Source organism: Lottia gigantea (genome assembly GCF_000327385.1).
Source record: "Lottia gigantea unplaced genomic scaffold LOTGIsca_30, whole genome shotgun sequence".
Taxonomy (NCBI): Eukaryota; Metazoa; Mollusca; class Gastropoda; family Lottiidae; genus Lottia; species Lottia gigantea.
Genome location: NW_008708987.1, coordinates 785420 through 813016, shown reverse-complemented (window position 1 = coordinate 813016; position 27597 = coordinate 785420). Strand labels below are relative to the sequence as shown.

The following is a 27597-nucleotide window of genomic DNA, read 5'->3' as shown; positions in this document are numbered from 1 at the left end:
TTCTATCTTATCTCTTATTGATTTGAAAATGATTTCAATTTGTCAAAGCTCACTCAAATATGTACAGATTAAACAATATTTCGTTTTGGTTTAGTTTTATTTTAATTTCTACGGTATCCAGCACATCTTGTTATTGACGGTATTTTGATGGCGTTTTGATTTCTGGGTTTACGGAAACGATGCTGTCATATTTTGTTTTGGTGGAATGTTTACGTGTAAGATGATGAACTTTCTTTACAATCGATTTTCACTGTTTTAAGTTGTCAGACCCGCCCTAGTACATGACGAATCCATTCTCAATCTCATGCCTTTGGGATATTACAATTATTAGAACAGCAGATCTGTGACTTTAGATTCTTCATTGCCACAATAAGAAACTTCTCCAAAAACAAAAGATTCAATCTGTCAGTGACACTGTCACATAAATAGTTAAGGTTAAACTTTTCCACCGTCAAAAACTCTCTGTTACTACACTGCATCTGTTAGATCAAATATATTAATATTATTAAAGGGGCATCTGTAGTTCAAGAAAGCTATGTACTCTTAAAACCCATCTGTCACTGTTAGTGTCACATAAAACTGTTTAAAGTTATCCACTAGGCCTATTCACGGTCAAAAACATCTGTTAAGTATCTACATGTCAAAAAAGTTAAGGTCAAAGTAGACCTAAAGATCCTGTATGAAAAGCCACACTCATTGTTCAAAACAATGCTTTCAGTGTCATGTGTTCATGTCAACTTGTCGACAGTTAATGTGTCTACAAAGTGAGTTAACTCGTCCCCTAGGCTACCTACAGAGAATTGTGTCAGTGTCCCTGATACACATATGTCATAGAAAAAGATTTAGAAAACCTCTAAACCATCCTTTTATTAAGTTGCCTGTATCCATATATTTACATAATTCACAGTCATTTCCCTTTATTTCAGAAATTTATTTCTGATTTTAAATTAACATAATCTGAAAATGGAGAGGAATAAAAGTAACCATCGGAGAGTTGCCTCTGACATTCGTGCTTCTAGTATCTATTCTTGCAAGGTAGGCTATGTTTTTCTATCTTTTGAAAGTTAACAGAGATTTGGATGTAGAGTTCATATCATTATCAACTTAACAACGCATGCCTAATATCACAGTAGTCTTTATTGATGCACATTTTTAAAAAGTTATTTAATTATAATCAAACTTATGAATAATATTCATTCATTCACATTCATGCATATTCATTGAATATTACTATTCAGTAAACTTATTCATTCATTCAATTCATGCATATTCATTTATTCATTCATTAAGCCAATTCATTCATTCATTAAGCCAATTCATTCATTCATTAAGCCAATTCATTCATATATATTCATTCATTTATTTATTCATTCATTTATTAAGCCAATTCATTCATTTTTTTTGTTATAGGAATGTGGTTGTACTTGTAAAACCTGCAGTTCATCAAGGTAAGATGATTTAAGTTTTTGTTATCTATGTTTTTATATTTGGCTGTATACATATTGATTAGAATAAACATACCACTTACACTGTATACACTCCCTGAAAGTGGTGCCAAGTTGATAATCCCAGGTGTAGAGTTGAAATTTCGGCTATCAGTATTAGTTTACAAAATTAAAATCAGACGTCCAGTTTCCCTTATTCTTTTAAATTTATGGGAGTATTTGGTATAACACACTTCCCAACACTAAACAGAACAATTTACACGCGATGATTTTCTTCTGAACGACGTTTCAATGTTGGTGAAATGATATATGCTTTGTTATTAAACAAGTGTGTTATACCATAGACCATAATATATTCCCTTGTATTTTTGTTATATGTATGCTCTCCACTTCTAAATGTCGTTCAAATCTTATCTTATTATATATTGTGAGAATATTGAAATATAACCTGTAATAGAAGTTCAAAGCCTTCCCATCTCCAGACATCGGACCTATTTCTTTAATAAATAACATTGGACTAATTAGACTAATTAGTCTGGACTGATTGTTATCTTCCTTCCTCCAGTTCCATACATTGTTATCTGGTTTCAACTTGGTTCTATAAATTCAAATCTCTGAAAGGCCAAGATGACTTTCTCTTTAAAACTTAGAAAGAAAGAAACAACCATTTCTTACAAGGAAAACAACTCGGGTTCACGAGGATCCTTTCTACCAGCTTGTCCTTAGCCAAACATCTTGGCATTGCTCTTTCTCTTATATGCATTTACAGCAGGTTCAACTTACAATCGAGAAATCGTTAATAATGTCTTATTATGGCATTTAAGTAAACAAAAAATCACCCTCTTGATCTATTCCTTTACTCCTATATATTCAACTCAGTTATGTACTTTGTTATTAAAGAAGGGAGTTATATCATAGACCATAATATATTCCCTTGTATTATTTGTTAAATGGTGTATAATCATCGTACAGTATTTATCCTGATAAGCAGTGATAATAAATTGAGTCAATTTGTTATAACAGAAAATTATTAACGAGATTGATACCAGGGCTTGGCTTGTTCACACAATTATATTATATCCGCTTTACAATTCTTATTGATACCAGAGCTTGGCTAGTTTACTAGTTCACACAGAATTTCCTCTAGTATATCCGCTTTACAATTCTTATTCAGGCAAAGTTTGGCTATTTTACTAATATATACAGAAATTCCTCTAGTATCAACTTTACAATAACTTATTCAGGCAGAGGCGAGAACGAGAGATTATAGGTGTTAAAGGCAAGAGGGATGGGGTTATCTTAGCGACTTGAAACAAAATCGGTTGAGATTATGGTACTGAAATTTTTGGCATTTGATATGAAGTGTAGATATTAGGCTGTTCACTCCTTTATAAATGCCAGTTTCCACAAATTTATGAATGAATAAATAATCTAGTTAATAAACAAGCTGAATGAATGAATGAAATTGAATGAATGAATGTCCTACACATCTATGATCTCCAAAAAAGACTATAATGATTAGCCAATTTCCAAGAAATGACTCCATATATGATGTAGCTGCCCCTCAATTCCTCCTACGGAAAACATTGTTTGTAATTATTGATCAGACGCCATTCTGTGATTTAAGCAGACGACATGGCAAAACCAAGGGAAATAACTACCATTGAATTGTGCAGTTAGTAAGAGATTGGTATTGATTTTTCTTGTCTCTCCTGCCTTATTAATTTGGGATTATCTGTTGAAAGGCAAATGAAGGATGGCATCAAATTGTTCTAGTTTTTGGTAAGAATATGGTTTATTTTGTTGATTTCTTGGTTTGTGGAATACTGTTGGAGATGTTGGATGATTCGTGCAGCATACATTTCCTAACCTACAGTTGCATGATTTTCAGAAACTGCGTTTTGGATTGGAATTGATATTGGATTGGTATGGATATTGTAGATATATAGCAGTAGGCTAGAGTTCATTTGACCTGTCTTAATTAGCCCAATTAGTTGCTGGAAAGAAAGACATAAACCTCAATTTTCGGCATATTTCTGAAATTCTAGCAACAGATTTGCCTGAGGCTTTTTCCTGATCATGGCAATATTGTGTTTGAAACCAATTCAAATTGGCAGAATTTGGCTTTCACATTTGGAGATTTGAAATCCAGCTAAGCAGCTCAATAGCCAATTCATCACGTGCCCATATTTTTAGCTCGTTTGGAAAAATTTTGATGATGCGGAATTTGCTGACATGACTTATTCATTATTTTCATATTGAATAAAACTTACTGATGTTCAATAAGTTAAAGGGAATTAACAACCAGTCAGGCCAAATGATATTTAGAATTTGGTTTTGTTTGTCTTAAGATATTTTTAAAAAAGTGGTTTTCGATCTTTTTGTGTTCGTCAGGAAGACTTTGTGAGGTTTGATTGAATACTGTCGCTAGCACATATTTGGATGATTAAGGATGGAGAACCTGTCAAATCCTTCATAAGAGGCTTTCATCTATGGTGCTTCGACAGTGCTTCTGGATTTGGAATCTCAAACCATTCAATCTGCCCCTTATTTGTACCCACAGTTCCAGGACGCTGGAACTGTATCAGCCCTGACTCAAAAACATTACAGTAATCCCTTTAAGTATATAGAACTGTCTAAGACAGGTTGTCAATATGAAGAAACTAACATTATAGATTTTCACTCAGAATAATTGATTAGATTTATAGATTTCCATTGTTTTATGTGCAGCAGATTGCAAGTGTTGAAGTTCTCACAATTGTTTTATCGTTCTTTCCACTCCTTACTTTTCTTAATTAGTTTTTCTAAGAACATGGCTAACAGGTATTATTTTAATATGATTTTGATAAATACATTTTGAATTTTTCCTTTTCTGTACTTGATTAATTAAGTTTTTGAGAAGATGGCGTACAGATATTTGAATAGAATATTTTAAAAACTATATATTGTGAAGACATGATATATTCCTAAAACCAGGTTGGAAAGATCGAGACGTGAGATTCAAAAGTTGTGTTAAAGACTGGTCATGAAGACACCTACACACTACATTACCGAGTATACTGTCACTGGTTAAACTTACAGTAGAATATCATTAGAGATTGATTTCGATTGAATAAATGGGGGTTGATTTTGAGTCAGAATTTTCTGTTGCTAATTTGTTTTTTTTTCTAGTTATGATAGTGTTTTCAGCAATTGTAAACCTTGAGTTATACAAATCATTTTCTTTAGACTGTCTTTCTTCCAGTTTCTCTAAGACAGAGTGTTTCATGACAAAGCTCTCACAAAGGCACTTGGATCTTATCAGCAGCTTTTGAAAAAGTGACGTCATATAACATACAGTTCTATAAACATTTTTATGAATATATGGAACACAATCATCCGACTGAAAATTGGAATCATGCAAATAGAAGTCTTAAATTACCCCAATACACATAGAAAAAAGCTAGAAAACCTGTGATACGGACATTAACAGAAAGCCTAGTTCTAAGCAAACTGAGTGATTTGACGTAATATTTTGTAGATATCTCACATTTTCTTTCCCAAGATCATAAATAGTCAGTTTATCTGGATGTGGATGATGAAGTTCACGCTTAATTGAATTTTTTTTTCAGTTTGGATCTGCATCAACAAATAGAGGAGTTACAAAGCCATCTGGTGAGAAGTAATGGTCATATATCACAGATAGAACATGAATTATTAGACAGTAAACAAGTGGCTGATTGGGAGTTATTAAAAGTTACAGATGAATTTAATAAACTACGTGATAGATATGATAGGTAAATATTATAACTGTTTTTTTTTTAATACAATATTTTATTCTAAGAAATGGAACAGGCTTTCACCAATATGGCCTTACGATATGATACGATATGATACGATACGATATGATACGATATGATACGTGTCAGGATAAAATAATAATAATAATAATAACTTTATTCAGTGATATTAGGTCAGAATAAAAGGGATGCAAGTGTGATGTGTATGCAATAAAAGAGATACAATGTATCACAATATGGGTTATTAGATAAAAAAAAATAACAATTTATCATTTATTTATCAATGAATTTGGTACCACGATTCAATACGCATGGCCATTACAGATATGATACAATGTATATCAGGATAGAATACATACAATATGATACATATCTTTGAAGTTTATCTTTAGACACCAGTGACAGTATTACTAGAAATTTAATGTAGATGAATTGTCAACAGCTTTTACAATCACTAATGGATGGAACTTTTGCATTGTGACATCCATTTGATAATATTTCGTGCCAACCCTTAGAATTCTTCAGTAATCTTGACTTAAAACTACGGCTAAAATGTTTAACAAATGACTAACAAAGTAAGATATAAACATAGTCGATAATGGCTTGTAATAATATGCTATCTATACATAGTAACATTCTATATCCTCCCTGTCTTTTGTTTGTTTGTTTTTGTTCTTTCCTTAAATGTTATCATATAGTTTGTAAAATTTTACTGTGGGCAATTTGCCTTGAATAAGAAATAAGAAATAGCAAGAAGAATGTTGGATGTGAAGCCATTTTGCCTTCCAGAGACTTATGGGTAATTATTTTTTCTAGGTTATTAGACAGTCATAAAAGAATGCAGAAAGTGAATCATGAATTAGAGGATAAACTCTTGAAAGTTGTAAGTTCATTCATCTCTTAAATCTGTTATTTACACCCTCTAGGTTGGCTTATAGACATATTTGGTCTTCAGTGGTTGAGCCAGGTTTACGTCCGAGAGGGGGCGAGATATCTGAGATTGCCTAGTTAACCTAGTTAGGAGATTTTTGGCAGAAAAACTTGCTTTCGGGGCTGCGAGGGGGGCGGTTAACCTTTATTATACCCTGTTATATTTTACAGGTAAATAAATTTGAAGGAGAGAAAACAGAATTACAGCGTGAACTGGCCTCTTCTACATCCAAATTAGTTGATGCTAAACTCACTATTTGTGATCTTGAGGAAGAAAATGTAAGATATTTTGATTATTCTTATCTTGATCTTGAATCCTTGAGGCAAAAGTGAGTCAGTTACCTTTGACCTTTCTGTGAGGTATCAAGATGCAGGATTCCAACTTAATTCAACATTTACTGATTCTGTAATTAAGTTAGTAGAAGATGTTCTGCAAGGAACTCTGCTTTGATATACATGTATATTCAGTTTTGTATTTGATGAAAGCATTAATCAAATATTGCTATGAAGAAACAAAAAAAAAATTCACATTAAGCCGATCTGGCCCTGCTGTGGAAAATTGAAATTTAGCCCAAAAGTACCTTTCATCTATTACCACCACATAATAATGTTTATCTAAATAATTTGAAGATCAATATGTTGAAGTATTTAATATTTTGTTTGCAGGACCGTTATAGAACAGATTGCAATATGGCAGTACAATTGCTACAGTGTAAACCCTCCAATTTTATAGCTCATAAGCTAGACTACGTAAGTAGATCTATAGAAATATTAAAACAGAACCTGAAACATGTTGTTACTGAGAGTTTCACGCTGTTCTTCAGACAACTGATCTATTTCAACCTACATCCCTACTGCTAGCTTGCGTGGCACCTCCAAAAAGAAATGCAGTATGTACACAGTGTTTTGAAATGAGTCCGTCCTCCCTCCCTCCTCTTTCACAGCACTTTTTTGCCCACTATTAATTTGCAATATACTCTTCTAGTTTCCAGCATAAATCGTAGAAACCAACTTGGTCTACTCTCGTTCAATTGTTCAAATTACCATTAATATAATAATCTTTCAATGACAAATTAGAAGCACAAGATATAGATAAATAAGACAATTTTATAGATATGGATAGATACTTCTGGTATATTTATTACTTCAACGTTTCAATATATTCCAATATATTCATGATAACGGCGTGAGAACCACATTGAAACGTTGAAAGTAATAAATCTTTTAGAAGTATCATATTCCTGATGACGGTGTGAGAACCACATTGAAACGTTGAAAGTAATAAATATACCAGAAGTATCTATCCATAAAATTGTCTTTTTTACCATTATTATAATGTCACTGTCTATATCACCCTTTTACAATATTTATTTTGAAACAGAAATAAATGGTAATCTTTATTTTCCGTCAGTGAATTAAAAGACTTTTGGCCTTTATTGAGCCTCAGCCTTTGCCAAAGTTGGTATGTAAATGCAATAAGATTTACGTATGTTATAGAATTTGTTAATGGAATTCTTTCAGCTTCCAGTTGACTTACAAGATCGTGTCAAAAAACATTTATCAAGTGAACAAAAAATAAATATGGAGAACTCTTCAGCCAAAGAAAAGGAGTCAAAATTAATACGTGTTCCTATAGCAACCTTTCCTCCAACAGCAATGGTGTATTCTGTGAATAATCATCAAAATAAAAATGACGTTGAAAACGGACTTGACAAACCAGTCTATGGTGAAACAGTGCCAATGACGTTAATCGCAAAAGTTTTAACTCAGCCAGAACCGAAGTACAAATCTCAACGGACCTATATTTGTTGGAAGTGTAAACACGATGTTGTGAAAAATGACAAAGAAATTCAAGTGAACATGGTGAATTATAAAGATTCAGAGAGTTCACGAAGTCGTAGGCCTAGTGGAGTACATAGAGCTAGGTTAGATTCTACAGAGACTGAGATATAGTAGATAAAGTTGGGAATAGACAAGTTATTGACCCACGGTTCACAACCTGGGGTGTTTTCATCCCCTGGGGGTATGGGACTAGGGTTTTCAGGGGTGTGTCCAACTGGTGTAAGAGAAGAATTTATTTTGAATTGAGAGAGCACCTCACATCATCACATACTGGAAATGTGGATGAAACAAATTTTTTGGGTGTGTGAAAGGTCCAGGTGATTGTTTGGGAACAACTGGTATAGACGATGTTTGGTGTGGTGTGATAGCAGATACAGCCAATCAAAACCTTTGACATAAAGACTGTAAACACTACTGCTTATGGTTTACTGACTTTCTATCGAGGGCTCTGATTGACTGTATTCGGTAGCGTTCAATCCAATCAAATCACTTAATTGACCAAGTTGTATAAGCTTGACATTGAGAAGATGGAGCCTGGTTATATATTCACTTCTTCTATTTTTTACTGTATGAAAAACAGTTAATTTTGTACCCAAACTCAATAAGTTTTATAACATGCCTGCATTTTAACAACTTGATATTAGTTAGTGGGTTTCCTTTTAGGGGGTGGGGGGAGATTACCCAGGTTATTTTAATGTTTATTGTTATAGATAATTGATATTTTTTAGAAATATAAAGATATGAGATTAATATTAACATTTACATATTTATTTTACATTGAATAATATTTAGATCTAAACTTTCTAGTATTAAGGATACTTATAAGGGGTAGTAATGAGGTTTTCTAAATTCCTTATGTGTATCAGGGCCATTTATGACTTCTATTTACAAGAATTCTATTTCCAAAGACGTCTGATTGAAAATTGGAATGGTGCAAATCCATGCTTTTAGTGTTCCTTATATGCATAAAAAGTTTGAAAATCCATTAACAATCCCTTTTAAGTCTTCAGTCTTATTAACTAATGAAATATCTTAATTTATTTCAATTCTGAATAAAGGTTTCGTTCAGTTTTTTGTAAAATGAGACACATTTGTTGCTGTTAGAAAGGAATTCTTCTGCCAACGATATTAGTTGTAGTCTTTATGAGAGTTACCTCCCTTGAATTCAATTTCAACTGATATTCTATTATGTAAATGTTTAGAATTGATTCAAACCAAGATGTGTTTTAAGTTCTGTCATAAAAATATTTTTATTTTGTTTGTAAATTGTACCCTTTGACCACTGTGTGGTTAGGGTCTCTTCAGGAGTCGCAGATCTTAGTTTCATTTCTAATGCCACAAACAGAGAGTTGACCTGGTAACCCTTTTACCATAAAATGTCCGAGAATTGTCCATTGTGTATGGAATTGTCTCTCTCCATCTTTTATAATTTGGTAATCCATATTGATATGTATTGAGTTTTGGTTGTAAATATTTTTAACTTTATAACATTTGTGCTTTCAATTTTAAGTGCATAATATTAATAATACTTATAGCAATAACATTTCTAAACATTTTCTACATTATGCTACAGGGGGTGAAATTTTTAGAATCTTACAATAACCTGATTTATTAATAAAACTAAATTTTAAATGCTGAAATACTAGCTTAAGTAAACCAATCAGAATACATCAGGGTATTGTCCAATCAAAATAGATCTATCTCATGGTTTGCCTGTTGATCTGCAATATTTATATTAACAAAATCAACAATTATTTCTTAGGTACGGTATTGTGGGTCAGAGATAATAATGCACATGCATGGGACAGTCCACTTTATATTAAGGTAGTTTAATTAGTTAAGAACACAATATAGAACAGGCCTATATAGTTTTTAATATTATTTATTCTACCTGAAAATAAATTGGACTGCTTTTGTTAATTTTTTTAATTTTGTTTTCTTGGGGAGGAATGAATCTAATATATGGTGTAAGCTATAATATTTTAAAGCCTACGGTAATAGAAATATAAGTATGATGTTATATTATTGGTAGTGTTCTATATGAAACTATCCTCTCCAACCTGTTTGGTCTAGTCCCATTCTCATAATATATTCATACAATTTGCAATTTGTGTGTATCAGTTTTGTGGGCAACAAGCCAACTAATTATTGAGTAATTTTTATGAAATCAACTGTAATTTTAATTAAAGGATTGATTAAAATTGATTTTCATTATTGCTTCTAGTTATATCCTTTCAATCATCCGTCAGATGCCTGTGGCTCCTTTATACATCGCTTAAGCGTTTGACATCACTGTTGGAATATTTGCATAAATTTTTCGAATTTTTTATGTCTATCGGAGATATTGATAGCATCGATTTGCGTCATTAAGTAAAGTTTTAATACGTGGCGGCTGGAGATGTTTGGATTTGAGGGGGGCACCGTCAAATTTTTCCTATATTTTCTAGGGGGTGCCTATGGAAATAATTGTATAAAAGAAGGGCTGAATTCTTGCATTTTGAATTAGCCGCCACTGTGTGTAGTCCGTTCAACAACCTTTCGTCTGTGTAAATTTCGTTGAAATAATGACGTGACCTCTACTCAGTAATAAGTATTAATGAAATAATGAGCTGATTAGTCCACTGAATGACCGTGACCAGTGATAATCGTTCATTGATATTTCCTCTTTCAGAAGCCCGAGAATTGCTCAGCCCCAAGGAGTTTCCATACGACGCCGTGGCGTTTCTAGGAAACATCAGATGAGGGGGCTGAGCCTGAGCAAGGACCATGGGTCATTTTTCCACTATGTAAAATGATAATTATAGTCTCTAACCTAAACTAATTTACGACCCTGAAGTTAAGATCTGCCAGTTGATGAAAAGAATAATCAGAGGATTATGCCCTTACAATGAAGGTGTGTACTGTAAAAAGAATTCAACAAATTTTAAATCTCTACTTTAAATCTCCGATCAATACACCCCAACAAAGATTAAAGAATTCCTAACAATCTGGACCAGTGTTTTTATTGACAGACCTGACATGGTTCTCACCTGAACATTACATTTACACCAAATTGTTGAGGATTTTTGGAGATTCCGCTAAAATTACACATTTCGCTTCCCCCGTATAATGGTGTAGATTTTCTAATATTACAAGAACAACAGAAACCGCGCAGGAAATCGGTATGACTCATCCAGAAAGAAAGTTCCCCTATTCATAGAGATAAATGGCAACGTAAATCGTTCGCACAATATCATAACAAGTAACGTCACAACATCGCTTCTTGTCTCATTCCATCACCATGGTCTAATGAAGACGGGCAACGCCCTGCCTACGCTTATTCGAATTCCAACTGTACTTATTGTACCATCCGAACGACTAGACGCTTTTCGATGTCAGCCCGTAGATACATTTTGCACTATTTTGCATCATGTGATGTCACAGCCCCTGCTGAACAGCATGATAATATTGCCCCTTTGCCTTATTAAGAAGTATGATGCGTATATCGGGGTACATTTATGGCACAAATTAAAATTGATCGTCAAAAACAAAACGAAATTCAGTGCTATTGCTCGTCTTCATTTCGCAGTCTGAATTGAGTTTCTGTTGTAAGAAATCAAATACGCTAACACTTTTTCGCCCCCGTCACAAGTTTATGGCATGTAAGAGATGTAAATGGTAAAATAAAGAAAAGTTTAGACAACAAGGTTGTTTACTCGTCAATTTGCACAGAACATCTTCTTATTTGATTGGTGGACACTTTGGACTGTCGTATATAGTTAAAGTTCAGCCTTAAAATTGAGTTTATTGTTTCAGAAAGGGGTCGGAGAGAAGCATGTGATTCGAATGAACTTAGATGTGATTTTATCTAACGTCTAAATTTGGTCTTAAAGACAAACTGTGTTCATTGCTGCCTTGATTTTATTTTTTCATGGAAAGAGGTTGCAGATTGTGAAATACTAAACTAAGGTAAGATTACTGTATTGCTTTATGGAACTGGATTTCAATAAGTTCATGTAGCAAAAGATTTGCTGGCTTTTTGATTATCCAAAATTGCATTGGAATACTTTAAATGGCTGGAAATACCTTTGTCAGTCAGCCCTTGAAAAGATTATGAATCTATTTTGTTTCAAAATTAAATCAAAGTACACTGGATAATGGTGTTTTTCTATCTTTCACATCGGCTGTGCTGAATTTATGGATTTGTTCATAAACAATTCTTTTCTAAGTAAAACTTCAATCAAATCAAAATTGAGGATCAATTTTCATGAAGAATTCCTTCCGGAACTACTAGTATCGTTGCCACTGATCTAAAAACCCGAAGGTCAATGATTGTAGGACATCGGCTATGGAATAGTCGAAGATAGAAGGCCCTATGTGTCCTATTTCATTAATGCATAAATGTAATAAATATCTTCTTTGAAAGAAAATGATGTAAACAAACTCTAAGACGCAGCATATTATTTGTTATTCATAATTTTATTGATAGTAATGATTTTATTTGCACAAAATAGTAGCCACTTTTTAAAACAATGATAAAGAAATTTCCCGAAAAAATGTTCGTTTGAAATTTGACACATTATTGCTGATGTGGGATAACATGTAGTAAAATGTAATACACTTATTGATATAGTTTAAACATAGCGTCACAAACAGAAATTTCGTTCAATTTTTTAATTTTTGAATAAAGAGCTTGGAGTGAGACAGGGCGCAATGCTGTGACGTTACTTCTTATGACTAATAGTAAACGAACTCGTCTTTACGACTTCAAAGATGGAGGCGACTATCGGTAATGAGATTTCGTCAAGGTTTCTGACAGAAAGTATTGCGTGCAAATGAATAGGGTAATAGGAGGGGGTGGGGCGTTTCTACAGTTATTGCGTCCAATCTTCTTTTTCCCCTTCTGCATATACCAATACAAGCGACATTGTCCCGGCCTACTTTATACCTGAAACAGGTATTAATCTCAACTTATAAGATTAGATAAGATTTATTGCATATATGCCCTCGTGGGTAACAAACAAACATAAAAACAATACAATAATTGGTATTGAAAATATAGCTATATGGTACGTGCAGAATGAATATCAAAAATGGATCATAACCAATCACTGCATGACGCCATGACCGAAATCGAACCAAAGTAGTTCGATCTGATCATAACCACTGAGTTAAACGATTTTTTATGCATTTAAAATTGACAAGGTGTTTATATATCCGGTTCAACACTTCGCCAGGATGATTGTCACACTCCACAAACACACAACCACAAATATTTAACTTTTTTTGTTTTTTCTGACACCTCTGAGCTTGCTAGTTGACAATGGAAATTAGCTCATCATCTCGAACGTAAAAAAGGTGAAAAGAGAAAATAAATAGTATATGAGAACCTTCGTGGGAAAAAGTTTGGGTTTTTAAACAAACACACGTCTACTAAAACTTTTAAACGCTTTCACTTCACCACTTGTAAACACACCCAGTTCACGCTTTACAACCTTCCGGAGCCGCGGTGGCTCATTGAGTTAGACCCTTGCTCGCTAACCTGAAGGTCAAGGGTTCAATCCCGGCATAGGTCGAGATAATACCTTCGGATTTTTCAACCCGGTTTTCCCCTGTCAATGATGCAGGTAAGAGGGGCTGACATGGAAAAAGCGTCTAGTCGTTCGGATGAGACAATAAACCGAGGCCCCGTGTGCTACAGGCTGTGCACGTTAAAGATACCTCGACAGTTGGAAATCGAAAGAGAGCAGTCCTGGCAAAATTTCCCTCATGGCACCCTGCATGGCGTTGCCCGTGTTCATTAGCCCATATGGTGCAGAAGAGTAGGACGTTAAACTCCATTCATTTCATTTCATTTTTTTACAACCTTCCACCCCACATGAATGCATTTTTTCGTCAAATATCCATAACTCATGAAACTTTTTAGGATTATAGGGGTTGGTGATGATCTTAAAATTTTGAAAAGAAGGTCGAATGAAGGTCAAATTTTTTAGGATATCTATGTGGCCGAGGACCTTTACATCCATCGATAATGTTAGAATCTTGTTGTTATGGCAACACAAATATCGAGTCATTGAAAGAATTTTAGACGACGATGCGAATCCGGGTTGATATCATATTGATATTGAATCTAATCGGGGACGATTTAATGTCAAACAATAAAGGTTGGCATTTAACATATTTTTACACGACTTCTCTAGATTTTGACACTTCAAATCAACGAATCAATAGAGACAAATATGGTTTCTTAAAGCTACCATGAAGATACGAAAATGCAAGGTCAATATAAAAAGAAGATGTAAATGTGATTGGCTTTAAAGTAAAGATAAAATAACAACAAATATTTCTGTAGTTGAATAACGTTGTTTGGCACCAGTCATTCCCATCGTAAGAGTCATCTTGAACATCAACTTCCTTAAAGCTACCATTAAGTTATAAACAAATTGTAAGAACTTTGTGATCTTATAAATACATATCTACACTACCCCAAATTCATACATTGTGTTAACTAAACAATAGAGCAGTCTCATTCATAGTCTGTAGATTTTAAAAAAAATACTCCACGCATCTGACATTTTTTATTCTTTCATTCAGCGAAATCGCATTAAAAATCAGATCATCTTTTATAATTCTCATACACTACCGGTTTAAAAACTGATAGCATTGTCTCGTACATAAAAATTACAGTATTTGAAATCGTTTCGTACAAAACATTATAATATTTGAAATTGTTTCAACTTAATAACCGATTGAAAAAATAGGTATTTATGTTAAGATTTAAAAATATGAGAGAAGCACGGAGGGCTGGAGATTACTTCGTTCGTCTCACAACTAGCCTCAATTAAGTGTCGGGCTTTTACCATTAAATCGTGCCGCAGTCATAAAAAATGTAACTTTTTACAAAAACTGACGTAACGTCGTATGTAGGTATTTGTTGGCAATGCGTGCTTGAAACAAAAAATATAAGAAATATGGTTTATGGTCCGTCTGGGTGCTCGTGGCCTTGAGAAACATCAAGACGGTCAGTGTATTAAGACTGTATTACATTTGACACCTCGTCGACAAGAAATCCGGACTATTTCGCGAAAAAAGACGGACTCTGTGTCGTGTCAGACTAAAAGGACATAAGGATGACATAAAGTAAGTGTACAGGGTCTGTCTGTGATATATGAGGTTTTTGTTCTGAGGGTAATGCCAAGGTTAGAACTATATTTTTACATCAATTCGGACTTTCTTGATTTTTCAGAGGCGACTTCTTCAAACCTTAAAGATAATCATTATTCCTTTTGGAAAGGTTTGGTTATTTCTAGAAAACTTTCTTACTTTGGAGAGCTTTGTTTCTTTCGGATAGGTTTGTTACTTCGGATTATTTTGTGTCTTGTGGAAATCTTTGTGACTCTCGGGTAGTTTGAAACATTTTTGAATAGCTTTGTAACCTTTTGGATAATTTTGTGACTTTTGGAGAGCTTTGGTACTTTATCTGTAAACATACTGCTGAAAAGATGTGAAATTGGTTGCAAATTGTAGGGGAATTCTGCTGACGTTGATAAAAGGTTCACGCTGAATACGGGGACAATTCAGACAAGTTTAAAGATGGGTTCCCTTTTTTCATTTATGAAAATGAAAGTGCTAAAATGAAACTACAGGTGCTCTTATGTCTTGGAAATATACTAGTTTGTCTCACATGGCCATAATTAATTCATAGCAAAATTAGAAGCGAATTACCGTCAGAACTCCGATGAATGACCGATCAAGAAAGGTCACAAAGTCTTTTTTTTTTATCCAGACTGTACATATACAGGGACATTTATGATTGGTTAAAACTCTCATTTATATGCGAAAAAAACATAATGATATGATTGAGAATACAGTCATTATTATTCATGAGAAACACCAATTAAGTTTGCTTAATATGACATTAAAAAATAAGGAAACCCATCTTTAAACACATTTATATCCTGATTTTCTGATTTTGTGTTTTCGTCTTTTCTAGCATCATGGATGTAATTGTGATATTTTTGGCAGCCATTTTAAGTTTTTGTCATTTTATTGAAGCTAAAGGTATGTTATTTTATTTTAAGATGTTGTATATCATTTATGTCTGATATTTCTATCGATAGTCCATTTCATTATCAGGTCTCACAAAGCAATGAATACATTTAAAAATTTAAATCAAAAAACCAACCGGCAATATCTTGAAGCAGATGTTAAGTTTCCCAATGTCTCAACTATTTTCAAAAATAAGTTATTAAACAATTCTGATGCAAAATCAATAATATTTTGCAAAATTGGTGCCGACACTTTCTCTGATTCTTATGTTCACCATTTTCAGGTTCTGATAAGAAAGTGTTCTGTTACTACAGTAGTTCGGCCAATGGCAGACCGAGCGTAGGGAAGTTCTGGCCAGAGCATATCGACCCCTTCCTATGTACCCATGTTATCTTCGCTTTCGTTGATATATCTAAAGACGGTAGAGATTTAAAACCCAACAATTGGAATGATTTAGGACCAGAAGGTAAGTGATAAATTGAACGTTTGAGACTTTCAAAGAGTTTCCTGGAACCATAGATGTCGTAATAAGAATGGAACGAAAACAACGTTTTGCTGTTCACTGTATTCAAAGGCTGTTTTCTAGCTTTTGGCATCGTCTGATCATGGTTTTGCAAGGACCACTGATTCAGACTACAAGACACTTAGTGTTCCTAAAAGCAAATAGATCTCTTTTGGAATCCCTTTATAGGAATGCAGTCGTTTAAATGAAATTGTATTTAATTATGGACTAGCCTGATTTTCAATCTAAAAAGTATTACGGAAAATTTCTCAAAAGGACTATTTTTAAGAGGGTAATTATTCTTAAAACGTACCTCTGTCGTTTTTCTTTTGTCCCAGGGGTATAAGTTATAAAGATTAAGTTTTTGGCATTGAGTATGAGAAATAAAAACAAAAACAATCCGCTCTGAAAAAATAAATAGCAACCATTAATCTCTTATAGATGTAAATAAAGTTTCTTTATGTATCATTAAGACTTATAGCTTTTACCAATATTTGATTTGGGACGACCGACGAGAGGTTATATTATGTCTACTATTTCATTCTTATTACTAAATTGGCAAAACTTCATCCCGTGGTATCGACTCGATTGAAATGGTGTTTTACGTTCTACTTCCCTGCTGCAAATTGAGATGGCGTGATGGCGTGATGGTGTCTGGGGCAAGAGCTTAGATATCAACAGCATTTCGGATATCAAATCCATAAGGAGGACAACTAGCCCGACGATTCTAGCCTTACCCTACCCATTCCTCAGACGTGATAAACGGATGTGATATCGTTACTGTTTGAGGAGCTAGGTAGGGTCAGAGGTCATGGGCAAGGGCTCAACTGGTTTTGAAACTTGGCATATAATACAGTAAAAGCCTCTTTTTCCTTCTATATACAGAAAATCAAAATCATTTTTTACAGGTCTTTATGCTCGAACAATTAGACTGAAAGAGAAGAATCCAGAATTAAAAGTATTGTTAGCAGTTGGTGGCTGGAAGATTGGGTCTAAACCATTCTTACCCATTATCAAGAACGAAGCCACGTGGACAGCTTGGGTTAAAAATGCTGTCAAATATTTACGAAAGTAGGTATATTCTGATATTTAAGTAAGGAAAATCAAGTAGCTCGTATTTATATGAAAAAATTACTCTCTGCAGAACAGCAAAGCAAAAATATTCAAATTCGCCAGTTAGATATACTAACAAAATGATATCTCATAATGTGGCATCAATTTTCAGGTATGGGTTCGATGGAATGGACATGGATTGGGAATTCCCCGGTACGAGAGGCAGTGGTGAAAATGATAAATATAAATTTACTAAATACATGAAGGTAAGTGCATATACAAATATATATGAAGCAAATGTAGAACCCATATTTATACTATAAACGCCATGGTAGCTTTAATATTCCTAATATTTGGTAGCTGTTATACATGAAACCAAAAAATAAAACCCTTATTTATCATTATTCAATTCAAACTTTTTTATTTCAAACTTCATGGTAGCTTTAATATTTCAAATATGTAGTAGATGTAATATCTGAAACAAACATAGTACCCTTATATGAATATTATGATGACAAATTTGTGTTTGTAACTTATATGCATAATATGTCGTTCTTTAACAAGCATTCTTTTTGCGTAAAGTTTTTACTGCGCATTCTTGAAAATTCATGATAGCTTTAATGTTCATTGTAGGCTCTCTATGATGCTTTTGCTGAAGAATCAGAAGCTACTGGGAGAGAACGGTTGTTACTAACATTAGCTACTGCTTCTAGTGAATTCTACATCAGTAAATCATATGAACCAGACAAGATCCATCTGTAAGTACCAAACAACCTGTTTATAGTATCCAATTCAATGCACGATACAAAAAGGGGATAGCATATAGGCAATTTCATGTTTACATCCGATACTCTGTTGACAATGGAACCCTAAAAAATACCCTTTAAGGATACACTAAAAAGAGATTGTAAAGAGATTTTCTAAATTTGTTATGAGTATCGGAGGCACTGATAGAATCAATTTGAATCATTCAGATTTTCAATCATACGTCTGTGGTCACTAATCGCAAAGGGCTTTATGTGATACACGCATTTCGAGTTTTGGTTGAAGTAGACAAAAAATATGATAAGCTGCAACATTGTTATACATTGTATAACTACTGTACTGTATGTCAATGAAATAGGGTTTTACACCCTTCTGTTCTATTCAGTGTACTCGGCGTAATCCGACATCTGAGTATACCGACATTCTGCGTAATCCGACATCATTTTCTGGTTCCGATGGATTTCCTTCTTTTGTCAGTTTAATATACTCTGAGTGCTCAGTCATTCTGTGTAGAGGAATACATTGTTCCTTGTTTCAGCTATATCGACTATATGTTATTGATGACGTACAACTACCATGGTTCAGGCTGGGAGAAACACACCGGACACCACAGTCCTCTACTACCACATTCTAAAGACCCCGAGGGTGAACAGAAGGAATTACACCAGGTAGGGTCATAGGGAGCATAGCCTATTCAATTACGCCTTGTATTGTATTATTGTTTTGGTACGAAGGGGTATGTTCAGGCTATGTGTCGATGTAAAGAATAACAAACTAAAACTCTACATTTATTCGATGGAAGACAATACAGAATGAGTTAAAAATCTATACATGACGATGTTGAGTGGAAGCGTGCTTGATGAAAACTGACCTTCACCCAGAAGGCGGGAGTGTTGGAAGTTGCGCACAAGGTTCAATGGAAGCTGTTCGGTGCGTTCGAACCACCGTTCTTTCCACGACCCGACATTCTGAACAGGGTACGTCCAAGGTGGGAAATAGATGGTGAAATTCTGTGAACCCTCATCAAACTTCCCGATTGTCTGATTTGCTAAAGTTTCTAAATTTTCGAAACATAAATTGAAATGAAAACTAGATTTTTAGAAATACGATCTTCTGATCGGATAATAAACTAAATTTAAAATCGAATTTAGTGATTGAACACTAAACTAAGCTCTGATTTGTCTTTTCACGATATATTTCAGCAATGGTCGATATCGTACTGGTTAAAAACTGGAGTACCCAAAGAGAAGCTTATCGTAGGATTACCTACCTATGGATTAGGATATAAACTGATATCCAATGATCACGGTATCCGGGCACCTGCTGATGGCGGCAACACTAAAGGACGATATACTGCTGAATCTGGTATCTTGTCATTATATGAGGTAGGGTTATTTCTGTACGTATACTCCAAACCCATGAATGGTCGGGATATAGATATCACATTTCTATGGAAAAACGAAATAACCTTAGGTAGGGTTACTTCTATTGTCGACTATTCTGCACCACCAGCTAGAACGGATTAAAATAAACTAACTAAGAGATGTTCAAGTCTATAAATCCTAGATTTTAAGAATCTAAACTACCCTATCTCGATGTCTAGATATAGCCATAACGTTAATATATTAAATCAGCTAAACGCTAGATTTGAATCTAGATAAACCTAAAAATGTAGATATACTCAAATTGCTTTTAGATCAAGGTAAACATAGCTATAAAAAAAATCTGAATAATCCTCTTGATAAACCTAGCATGGGTGATTATTATGACATACCTTACTAAGAAAGACATCTAGATAGCAACTAGCAAGATATATAATTTGGATGGAGATCTGGAAAAACCCATATGGTTCAGATTGAAATATACCTATTGGATTACTAAATCAGTGAAACTTTGTCCTATGTGTTTAAGATAAACCCAAATCTATCTACAGGAAAAGCCAACTAGGTAAAGATCTAGAGAACCCATACTGTTTCTTTCTTTATCGTATCTTGAACACATTCGGCAATCCTCGACAGTTGTAAAGCTGAATCTGTTGCCGAAAGCTTGAGAACCTTCACGGTAGACCGTTTAATAATGAACCATCTTTACTTTGTAGATTTGTGAGAAGATTCAGGATGAAAAGTGGAAGGTGGAATGGGTGGATGAACAGAAAGTACCGTATGCTCACGGTGATGGTGAATGGATTGGGTTCGAATCCCCAGATAGTATAGCAATTAAAGTATGTTCTTCATAACTATTTTTATGTTTGATTTTTTTTATAACAATGTTGCAATCAAGAACTTCATTTTAGATTGCTTCTTTTCCTTTGTGTATAAGGTTGTATTAGCACCACATCGATTCCTCATCTCAGGCTCTTGTTATTCCAGTCGGTTCCATGAAACCATCCTCCTTACCACTAATAGATGTTATATTTATTATTTTAGGCCAAGAACATTATAATGAGAGAGTTGGCTGGTGCCTTTATTTGGTCTGTTGAAATGGACGACTTTAGTGGTCATTGCGGCGGTACCAAATACCCTCTTTTGAGAACTGTGTCCAACATTCTTAAGAAGGGTTTAGACGCCTGGAAAATTGGAGCGGCTGCTAGTGTAGATATAAAAAGTGAAGGTGGGTCGGTTGAAATTTAGATTGGATCTGAATGATTTTTCCTATTAGCTGATCAGCATTGCTTAGAATAGCGTTTCTCGGAAGCATTAGGTGAGGGGGTGGGGGTGCGGTGGTCGAGTAGGTGTCACAAAATTATCAAAGGGGCTCACGGGCAATTCTTTTCTTATGCAAAGTGATACAAATTTGAAGATGCAGGTAAATGGGGTGGGGTCTATTTTCTGTGGGGCTTCCCAATTATCTGGGGGTAAGTCAGCAGATGTATTCAGCCGACATCAGACTGACTCTATTATTAGCCCTAGTAGTTGCTTTCTGAATCACAAATGAACAGAATTCAGTAAGAGCTGTAATCGATTATTTGTGTGAAATTGCGCGCTGCGCATTCAATGCCAAAAGCGCGTTGGCATAAAATTCAAGATGAATGGAGTCGCAATCCCAAGTTCAGAAAGTCGTCGGAAGTTTTCGTAAACCGGAATTGAAAACTATGAGAGCGCCTGAAACAGGGACATCATTGTGGAGACACGGGCCTAGTAGCGTCAAAGCGAGAGCATTATCAGCACCAGAGCCATTCTAAGCGCAAACCAGCATCACCAAGACAGCGACCAACTTCATGTGAATGCAATACCAAACACTAGCGCAACAGAAGCTTTGCTTGCAGTATTCATATTTGTACTAACACCATTAACAGCGTCTGTGGCTTCATTGCGCCGTATTGTAACTGCGAAGCCTTCAGCAATATGAATATGATAAGGTTTGTTCAGTTTTATTTCCAGATAAAACACATTGTTTCCAAAATAGTGTTTCATTTTTATAGCTTAACATCTCTTAACAGCGCCGCCCCATCACAAAAATTTACTTCTGCACGGAGTACAGTCTGCTAGCGTTTCAGCGTTTGGTGCCATGCAATGCTATTGCAACATCTCTAGTTAGAATTTCAGCTGTCGCATGCGAGCTTTCACCCCTCTTTCATCAACAAGAATTACCATATTGCTAAGGCCACAGCGTAATGGAGGCAATTGAGACAAACGCTTCGCTTTTTAAACGACCAATATTAAAACTGCCATTTTTTTTTCAAATTGTATTTTAAATAATATACTCAGACCCCCCTTTTGCCCCATTTTAACTTGGATCTAACTATGTTCCTTAAGGATATTATCAGTAGTAATATTAGTATATTATTAGCATATTATTAGTATATTATCAATACATGTACATATCGTACCGTTGCTAAAGGAACGTACCATTTAACATAAGTTGAACACTTTTCTTTACTGTTGTAGATTATGCTTTGGATTGTGACGAAGTGGGTATTGGAATTTACAGAGATCCCTACTCGTGTAGCCATTTCAACTTGTGTGTTCCAGCCTCCCATAATACAATGAGAGCATTACGAATGGTGTGTCCCTATGGAACTTTATTTGATGATCGACTGAAAGTCTGTAACTATGACGATCAGACCAACTGCTATTGAGAAGGTTGTACTGGACGTTCGTAGACTTTTCTGCTTGTATTTCAAGTACAGATTGATGAAAATACAGACTTTTTTTTTTTTTTTTTATCTCGTTTCTGTTTTTATTTCAACCGGTGAATTTGTACGAATATGTGACGTCATCGTAAGAAAGAACGAAACGAAACATTCTGCGTTTTATTCGCTGTTGATGAAGTTTGTTTGTCTACTAAATAAGTTTATGTTTGTAAGGCTGGTGAGAATATAACTTGCGATTTTGAAATCATGAAAAGTATTGAACATAATGAGCAAATTGTAGGCGTTCAGAAACAGACTGAACTGTAAAATTGTTAACCATTAAACTGACATGATCGAGGACATCTTCAGATTGTTGTAGGTAGTCGATGGTTGTAAATAATGAAATTAAATAAATCATATTTTATCAGATTGGGCAAAAGCTTGTCCTTTATCGTTAAACTTTATTCTTAATCTACTTTCAAATACTGGAATACCATTCTGTATATTGGTTTAGGCGGTGTCGTAAATCCCTAAAGACCTAATGGGTACGACGAAAGGACTGCAATGTATCACATTTAGTTCCTTCAAAATATTTCCCTTTCCATACTGGAAAAGTCAGTGACGTTGCTAGAGCGCCGAACAGGGGCCACAAAATTTTCCAGGGAGGGAGGGAGAGAGGTTGGGGTGTCATGGGACACAGGCCATTCCTTTCACTATGAGGGGGGGGGGGGGGGGCTCTCTGTAGAAACGCCACTTGGAAGAGTTAGTAATCAACCTAAAGTTAAAGAGGTTAGTCAACCTAGTATCGGAGATAGGTCTACCCAGTATCATAGAGATAAATCCACCCCGTATCATAGAGATAGGTCCACCCCGTATCATAGAGATAGGTCTACCCAGTATCATAAAGATCGGTCGACCCAGTATCATAGAGATAGGTCTACCCAGTATCATAGAGATAGTTCCAACCCGTATCATAGAGATAGGTCCACCCCGTATCATAGCGATAGGTCCACCCCGTATCATAGAGATAGGTCTACCCAGTATCATAGAGATGTCTACCCAGTATCATAGAGATAGGTCGACCCAGTATCATAGAGATAGGTCCACCCCGTATCATAGAGATAGGTCCACCCCGTATCGTAGAGATAGATCTACCCAGTATCATAGAGATAGGTCTACCCAGTATCATAGAGATAGGTCCACCCAGTATCATAGAGATAGGTCGACCCAGTATTAAAGAGATATGTCTACCCAGTATCATAGAGATAGGTTCACCCAGTATCATAGACATAGGTTAACCCAGTATCATAGAGATGAGTTCACCCAGTATCATAGAGATAGGTCTACCCAGTATCATGGAGATAGGTCCACCCAGTATCATAGAGATAGGTCTACCCAGTATCATAGTGATAGGTCCACCCAGTATCATAGAGATAGGTCCACCCAGTATCATAGAGATAGGTCTACCCAGTATTATAGTGATAGGTTCACCCAGTATTATAGTGATAGGTTCACCCAGTATTATAGTGATAGGTCCACCCAGTATCATAGACATAGGTTAACCCAGTATCATAGAAGTAAGCATCAAACGTAATAGGGGGCATTCCTGTCAAAAGTGCTACATATCATCGCTACTAAACTAAACCCGGCGCACAATCCAGTCCAGTGTGGCTACGGTCATGTCATAATCAAATAGTTGTAGAGATCTATATTAAATTCCAGGTACGGAGGGTATATTGATGGAGGAGTGTGATGAACTAGGTATTTATCAAGATGAAGACTCTTGTACAAGCTTTAAACTCTGTGTCAGTGATAAATGGGGAGGGTTTAAATCTCTCCGTATGAAATGTCCGACTGGTACGAAATATGACCACGAATTGAAAGTTTGTAATCATGAAGGCATGGTCGACTGTTAACATATACTCGTCATGACGTCATCATCATTTTTCTTTGTTAATAAAATTTCATGTAAATACACAGTTTGTTTTGTTTCCAGTTTAAGAAAGGTATTCATTCTTAAAATGAACGTGAAATTTAAATACTCAAACTTGGCCAATAAGAGTATATATTCATCAGTAGACTTACCTTGTGTCTTAACTTAACAGAATCGCCGTAAATGACGACGAATCCATACAACCAAGTAGCCTTAAGGATTGTAAAGAGGCTGTCTTATCTATTTATGAGTATCGGAACACTGTTAGCATGGATTTGCAGTTTCATTCAAACGAAACCTTTAATTACATCGCAATGTTGCTAATAATTTTGCGATATTGACGTCATATACGGTTAGAATTTCTAATATTACAGGAAGCACAGATATCTAATTTGGAAATTTGAATGATGCAAATAGAAGCCATCTTCTTTAGTAACGGTGCGATGATAACTGCATGTTCCTTAAGCAACGGTACGATGATGATGATCATAGGTTAGAAAACCTATTTACAACCCCTTTAAAGCCGATTGTTAGTGATTCGTCAAGGGCATGTAACCAACCAATATCTACTGACTATTTTCAATTAATATACAAATATATTATGCATAACGAATTCGGTAAAGGCTTTAGTCATCCAGGTATATAATCTCTGTGATTTAACATAACTTTATCAGTTATCGCGCTCTCCACAATGCGACACCTGCGTTGAAATTGAATAATGATGTAGATAAGTTAGACCAATCATTGTATTCAGTCATGTTCTCGTTCAGCAATCATCGGGATATATGAGGTTTGCCGAATTTCTTAGTATTGAGAGTCATGCCCGAAAAACGTGCATTCGGGCTGCGAGAGGGGCTGCGAGGGGGCGGGGGAGGTGCGCGGCTACCCTTTTGGCCTCGCCACTGAGTGTATCAGATATGTGCCATTGGTCTATGTTCTATTGTTTCCAATTCACTGACGTAGTGACGAACTCATTGACGGAGTGGCGAACTCATTGACGTACTGACGTATGAGGTAGCCCTGACTCATTTCTCCACCCCTTTGAACACTTGAGCAACGTAGTTTACTACAACACACATAAAGTTTATACATTCGTTTAGCAGGCCTATGGTAAGAACAATTTTAAATGTCATGGCCAACGCTTTCGACATTCGGACTGGTATCGTCCAACTCCCCTCAGCATTATGACCCTCGATCAATTTGTTTGGTTTTATTTGGGTTTTTTTTTTTGCGATCTGTGGGGGAAATCGAAAATGAAAGTTAAAGATCAAATAAGGAAGTAGATCTAAATCAGATCTCGGAGAAAATAGATTTCTTCACTTGAACTTGTCGTGTTCATTAGATTTTATGCGCAATATAACTTGCCCCACTTTACTTTAGGGGCCTAGTGACATCGAGACAAAGGTAAGATGTTTAGCTATGGGTTATAGCCTTACATATTTGAAGCTTAGGGTCGGGATTTGGGGGAGTGAGGGGGAGTGAGGGGGAGGCATCTCAGATTTTCAAGCCAGCTCATTACTCATTATAATTTGCCATCTTGTGCATTACAGTGAATAAAGCGTACCTAGTATAATTTAACGCTTTGAACGATATGAATTAGGTTTGAACGTCCTACTTTTATGCACCTTTTGAGACTAATGAGACACAGAACACCATGTAGCGTGCAATGGTAGATGGGGGACTACAGGAAGGGTCCCTGCGAATCAAAATTGTCAGGGTAGGGGTGTCAAAATTCACCCACTATTTTCTAAAATAGTTCGCCCTCGCAGGGTCTGGAGTTTACATGTGCCCCCCACCCCACCCGTTTTACCTTGATTATAATGTTATTAGTAGGATTTAAAGTTAATTTATTTTCCTTTTAAAAGAGCCTAATGTCACTTGCCATGCGCAGCAATTTACTGTATTCATTACATCATGTGACTAAAATAGAAAACGAAAGTAGGAAAATACATTGGAAAAAAAGTGGAAAATCCAATTCTCGGAGAATTATAAAGATCGGAATATTTTGTTTGTGATTTTTAGTTTGAAGATAAATTCGAGACAACAAGACGCTATATAAAAACGTTAACTGGGACTAGAGTTCAATAATACAGAGAGTATAGTCTATTTCTACTCTCTGATAATACAGCGTAGTCTACAACAAACAGACGTTAAACCGGTAGCATAACATAAATTATATTATTACATAATTATAATAATATAATATAAGGGGAATTATGACGCCCCTTACCCTGGCAATATTTTGATTGCAATCTGAATAGCGTTCACTGATTTATTTAGTCCATTATGGTGCCCATAATAGGACGGGGATTTTGATTCTGCTTGTATATTATTTAGCTTGCTGTATTGCGTTTTATTATTATTATGTGATAATATATAAACCAGTATGCGTTTATTAACACTTAACATTTAACAACATTGTTAGATTTAATTAGATCTATAATGTCGCTAGAAATACCACTTAAATATCGGAAGAGGGCACTATTGAATTCTAATATGGTTGGTAATAACCAAACTTGATTCACCACTTTACCTGCCATGGGACCTTTGACCACTTTACTTGGAATCTTCAATGACCACTTTACCTTGCTGTCTCTGACCACTTTACCTTGTGACCTTTGACCACTTTACCTTGTGATCTTTGACCACTTTAGCTTGTGATCTTTGACCATTTTTCCTTGGAAAATTTGACCACGTTTCCTTGGGAACTTTGACCACTTTACCTTGTGATCTTTGACCATTTTTACTTGGAATCATTGACCACTTTACCTTGGGAACTTTGACCAGTTGACCGTGTGATTTTCGACTATTTTACCTTGGGACCTTTCACTACTTTACCTTGGGACCTTTGGCCACTTTACCTTAGGGCCTTTAGCCACTTTACCTTGGGACCTTTGACCACTTTAACTTGGGATCTTTGACCACTTTACCTTGGGACCTTTGACCACTTTATCTTGGAACCTTTGGCAACTTTACCTTGTGATCTTTGACCACTTTACCTTGGGACCTTTGACCTCTTTATCTTGGGACCTTTGACCACTTTACCTTGGGACCTTTGACCACTTTATCTTGGAACCTTTGACCACTTAACCTTGGGACCTTTGACTACTTTACCTTGTGACCTTTGACAACTTTACCTTGGGACCTTTGACCACTTTACCTTGGGACCTTTGGGCAATTTACCTAGGGATCTTTGACCACTTTACCTTGAGACCATATTATTGTGACCACTTGACCGTATGATCTTT

General features: G+C 35.3%; 3 protein-coding genes across 3 annotated transcripts; all 3 read left to right on the top strand.

Moving 5' to 3' along the window:
* Positions 1-203: 203 nt before the first annotated feature.
* LOTGIDRAFT_232600 (hypothetical protein) lies at positions 204-8107 on the top strand (the record flags this gene model as incomplete). Its single annotated transcript, XM_009057478.1, has 8 exons — positions 204-215; positions 927-1035; positions 1411-1448; positions 5057-5221; positions 6041-6107; positions 6326-6433; positions 6821-6904; positions 7676-8107. The coding sequence occupies exons 2-8, from the start codon at positions 964-966 to the stop codon at positions 8105-8107; spliced, it is 966 nt and encodes a 321-aa protein (XP_009055726.1). The 5' UTR covers positions 204-215; positions 927-963.
* An 8220-nt stretch (positions 8108-16327) lies between these two features.
* On the top strand, positions 16328-20974 carry LOTGIDRAFT_119130 (hypothetical protein; the record flags this gene model as incomplete). Its single annotated transcript, XM_009057477.1, has 8 exons — positions 16328-16490; positions 17435-17597; positions 17752-17845; positions 18213-18337; positions 18883-19012; positions 19547-19729; positions 20443-20565; positions 20771-20974. Coding segments are annotated over 8 exons (1185 nt in total), but the record flags the coding sequence as incomplete, so codon positions are not given.
* A 2755-nt stretch (positions 20975-23729) lies between these two features.
* On the top strand, positions 23730-24390 carry LOTGIDRAFT_232598 (hypothetical protein; the record flags this gene model as incomplete). Its single annotated transcript, XM_009057476.1, has 2 exons — positions 23730-23973; positions 24139-24390. The coding sequence occupies 2 exons, from the start codon at positions 23730-23732 to the stop codon at positions 24330-24332; spliced, it is 438 nt and encodes a 145-aa protein (XP_009055724.1). The 3' UTR covers positions 24333-24390.
* Between the last annotated feature and the right edge of the window lie 3207 nt (positions 24391-27597).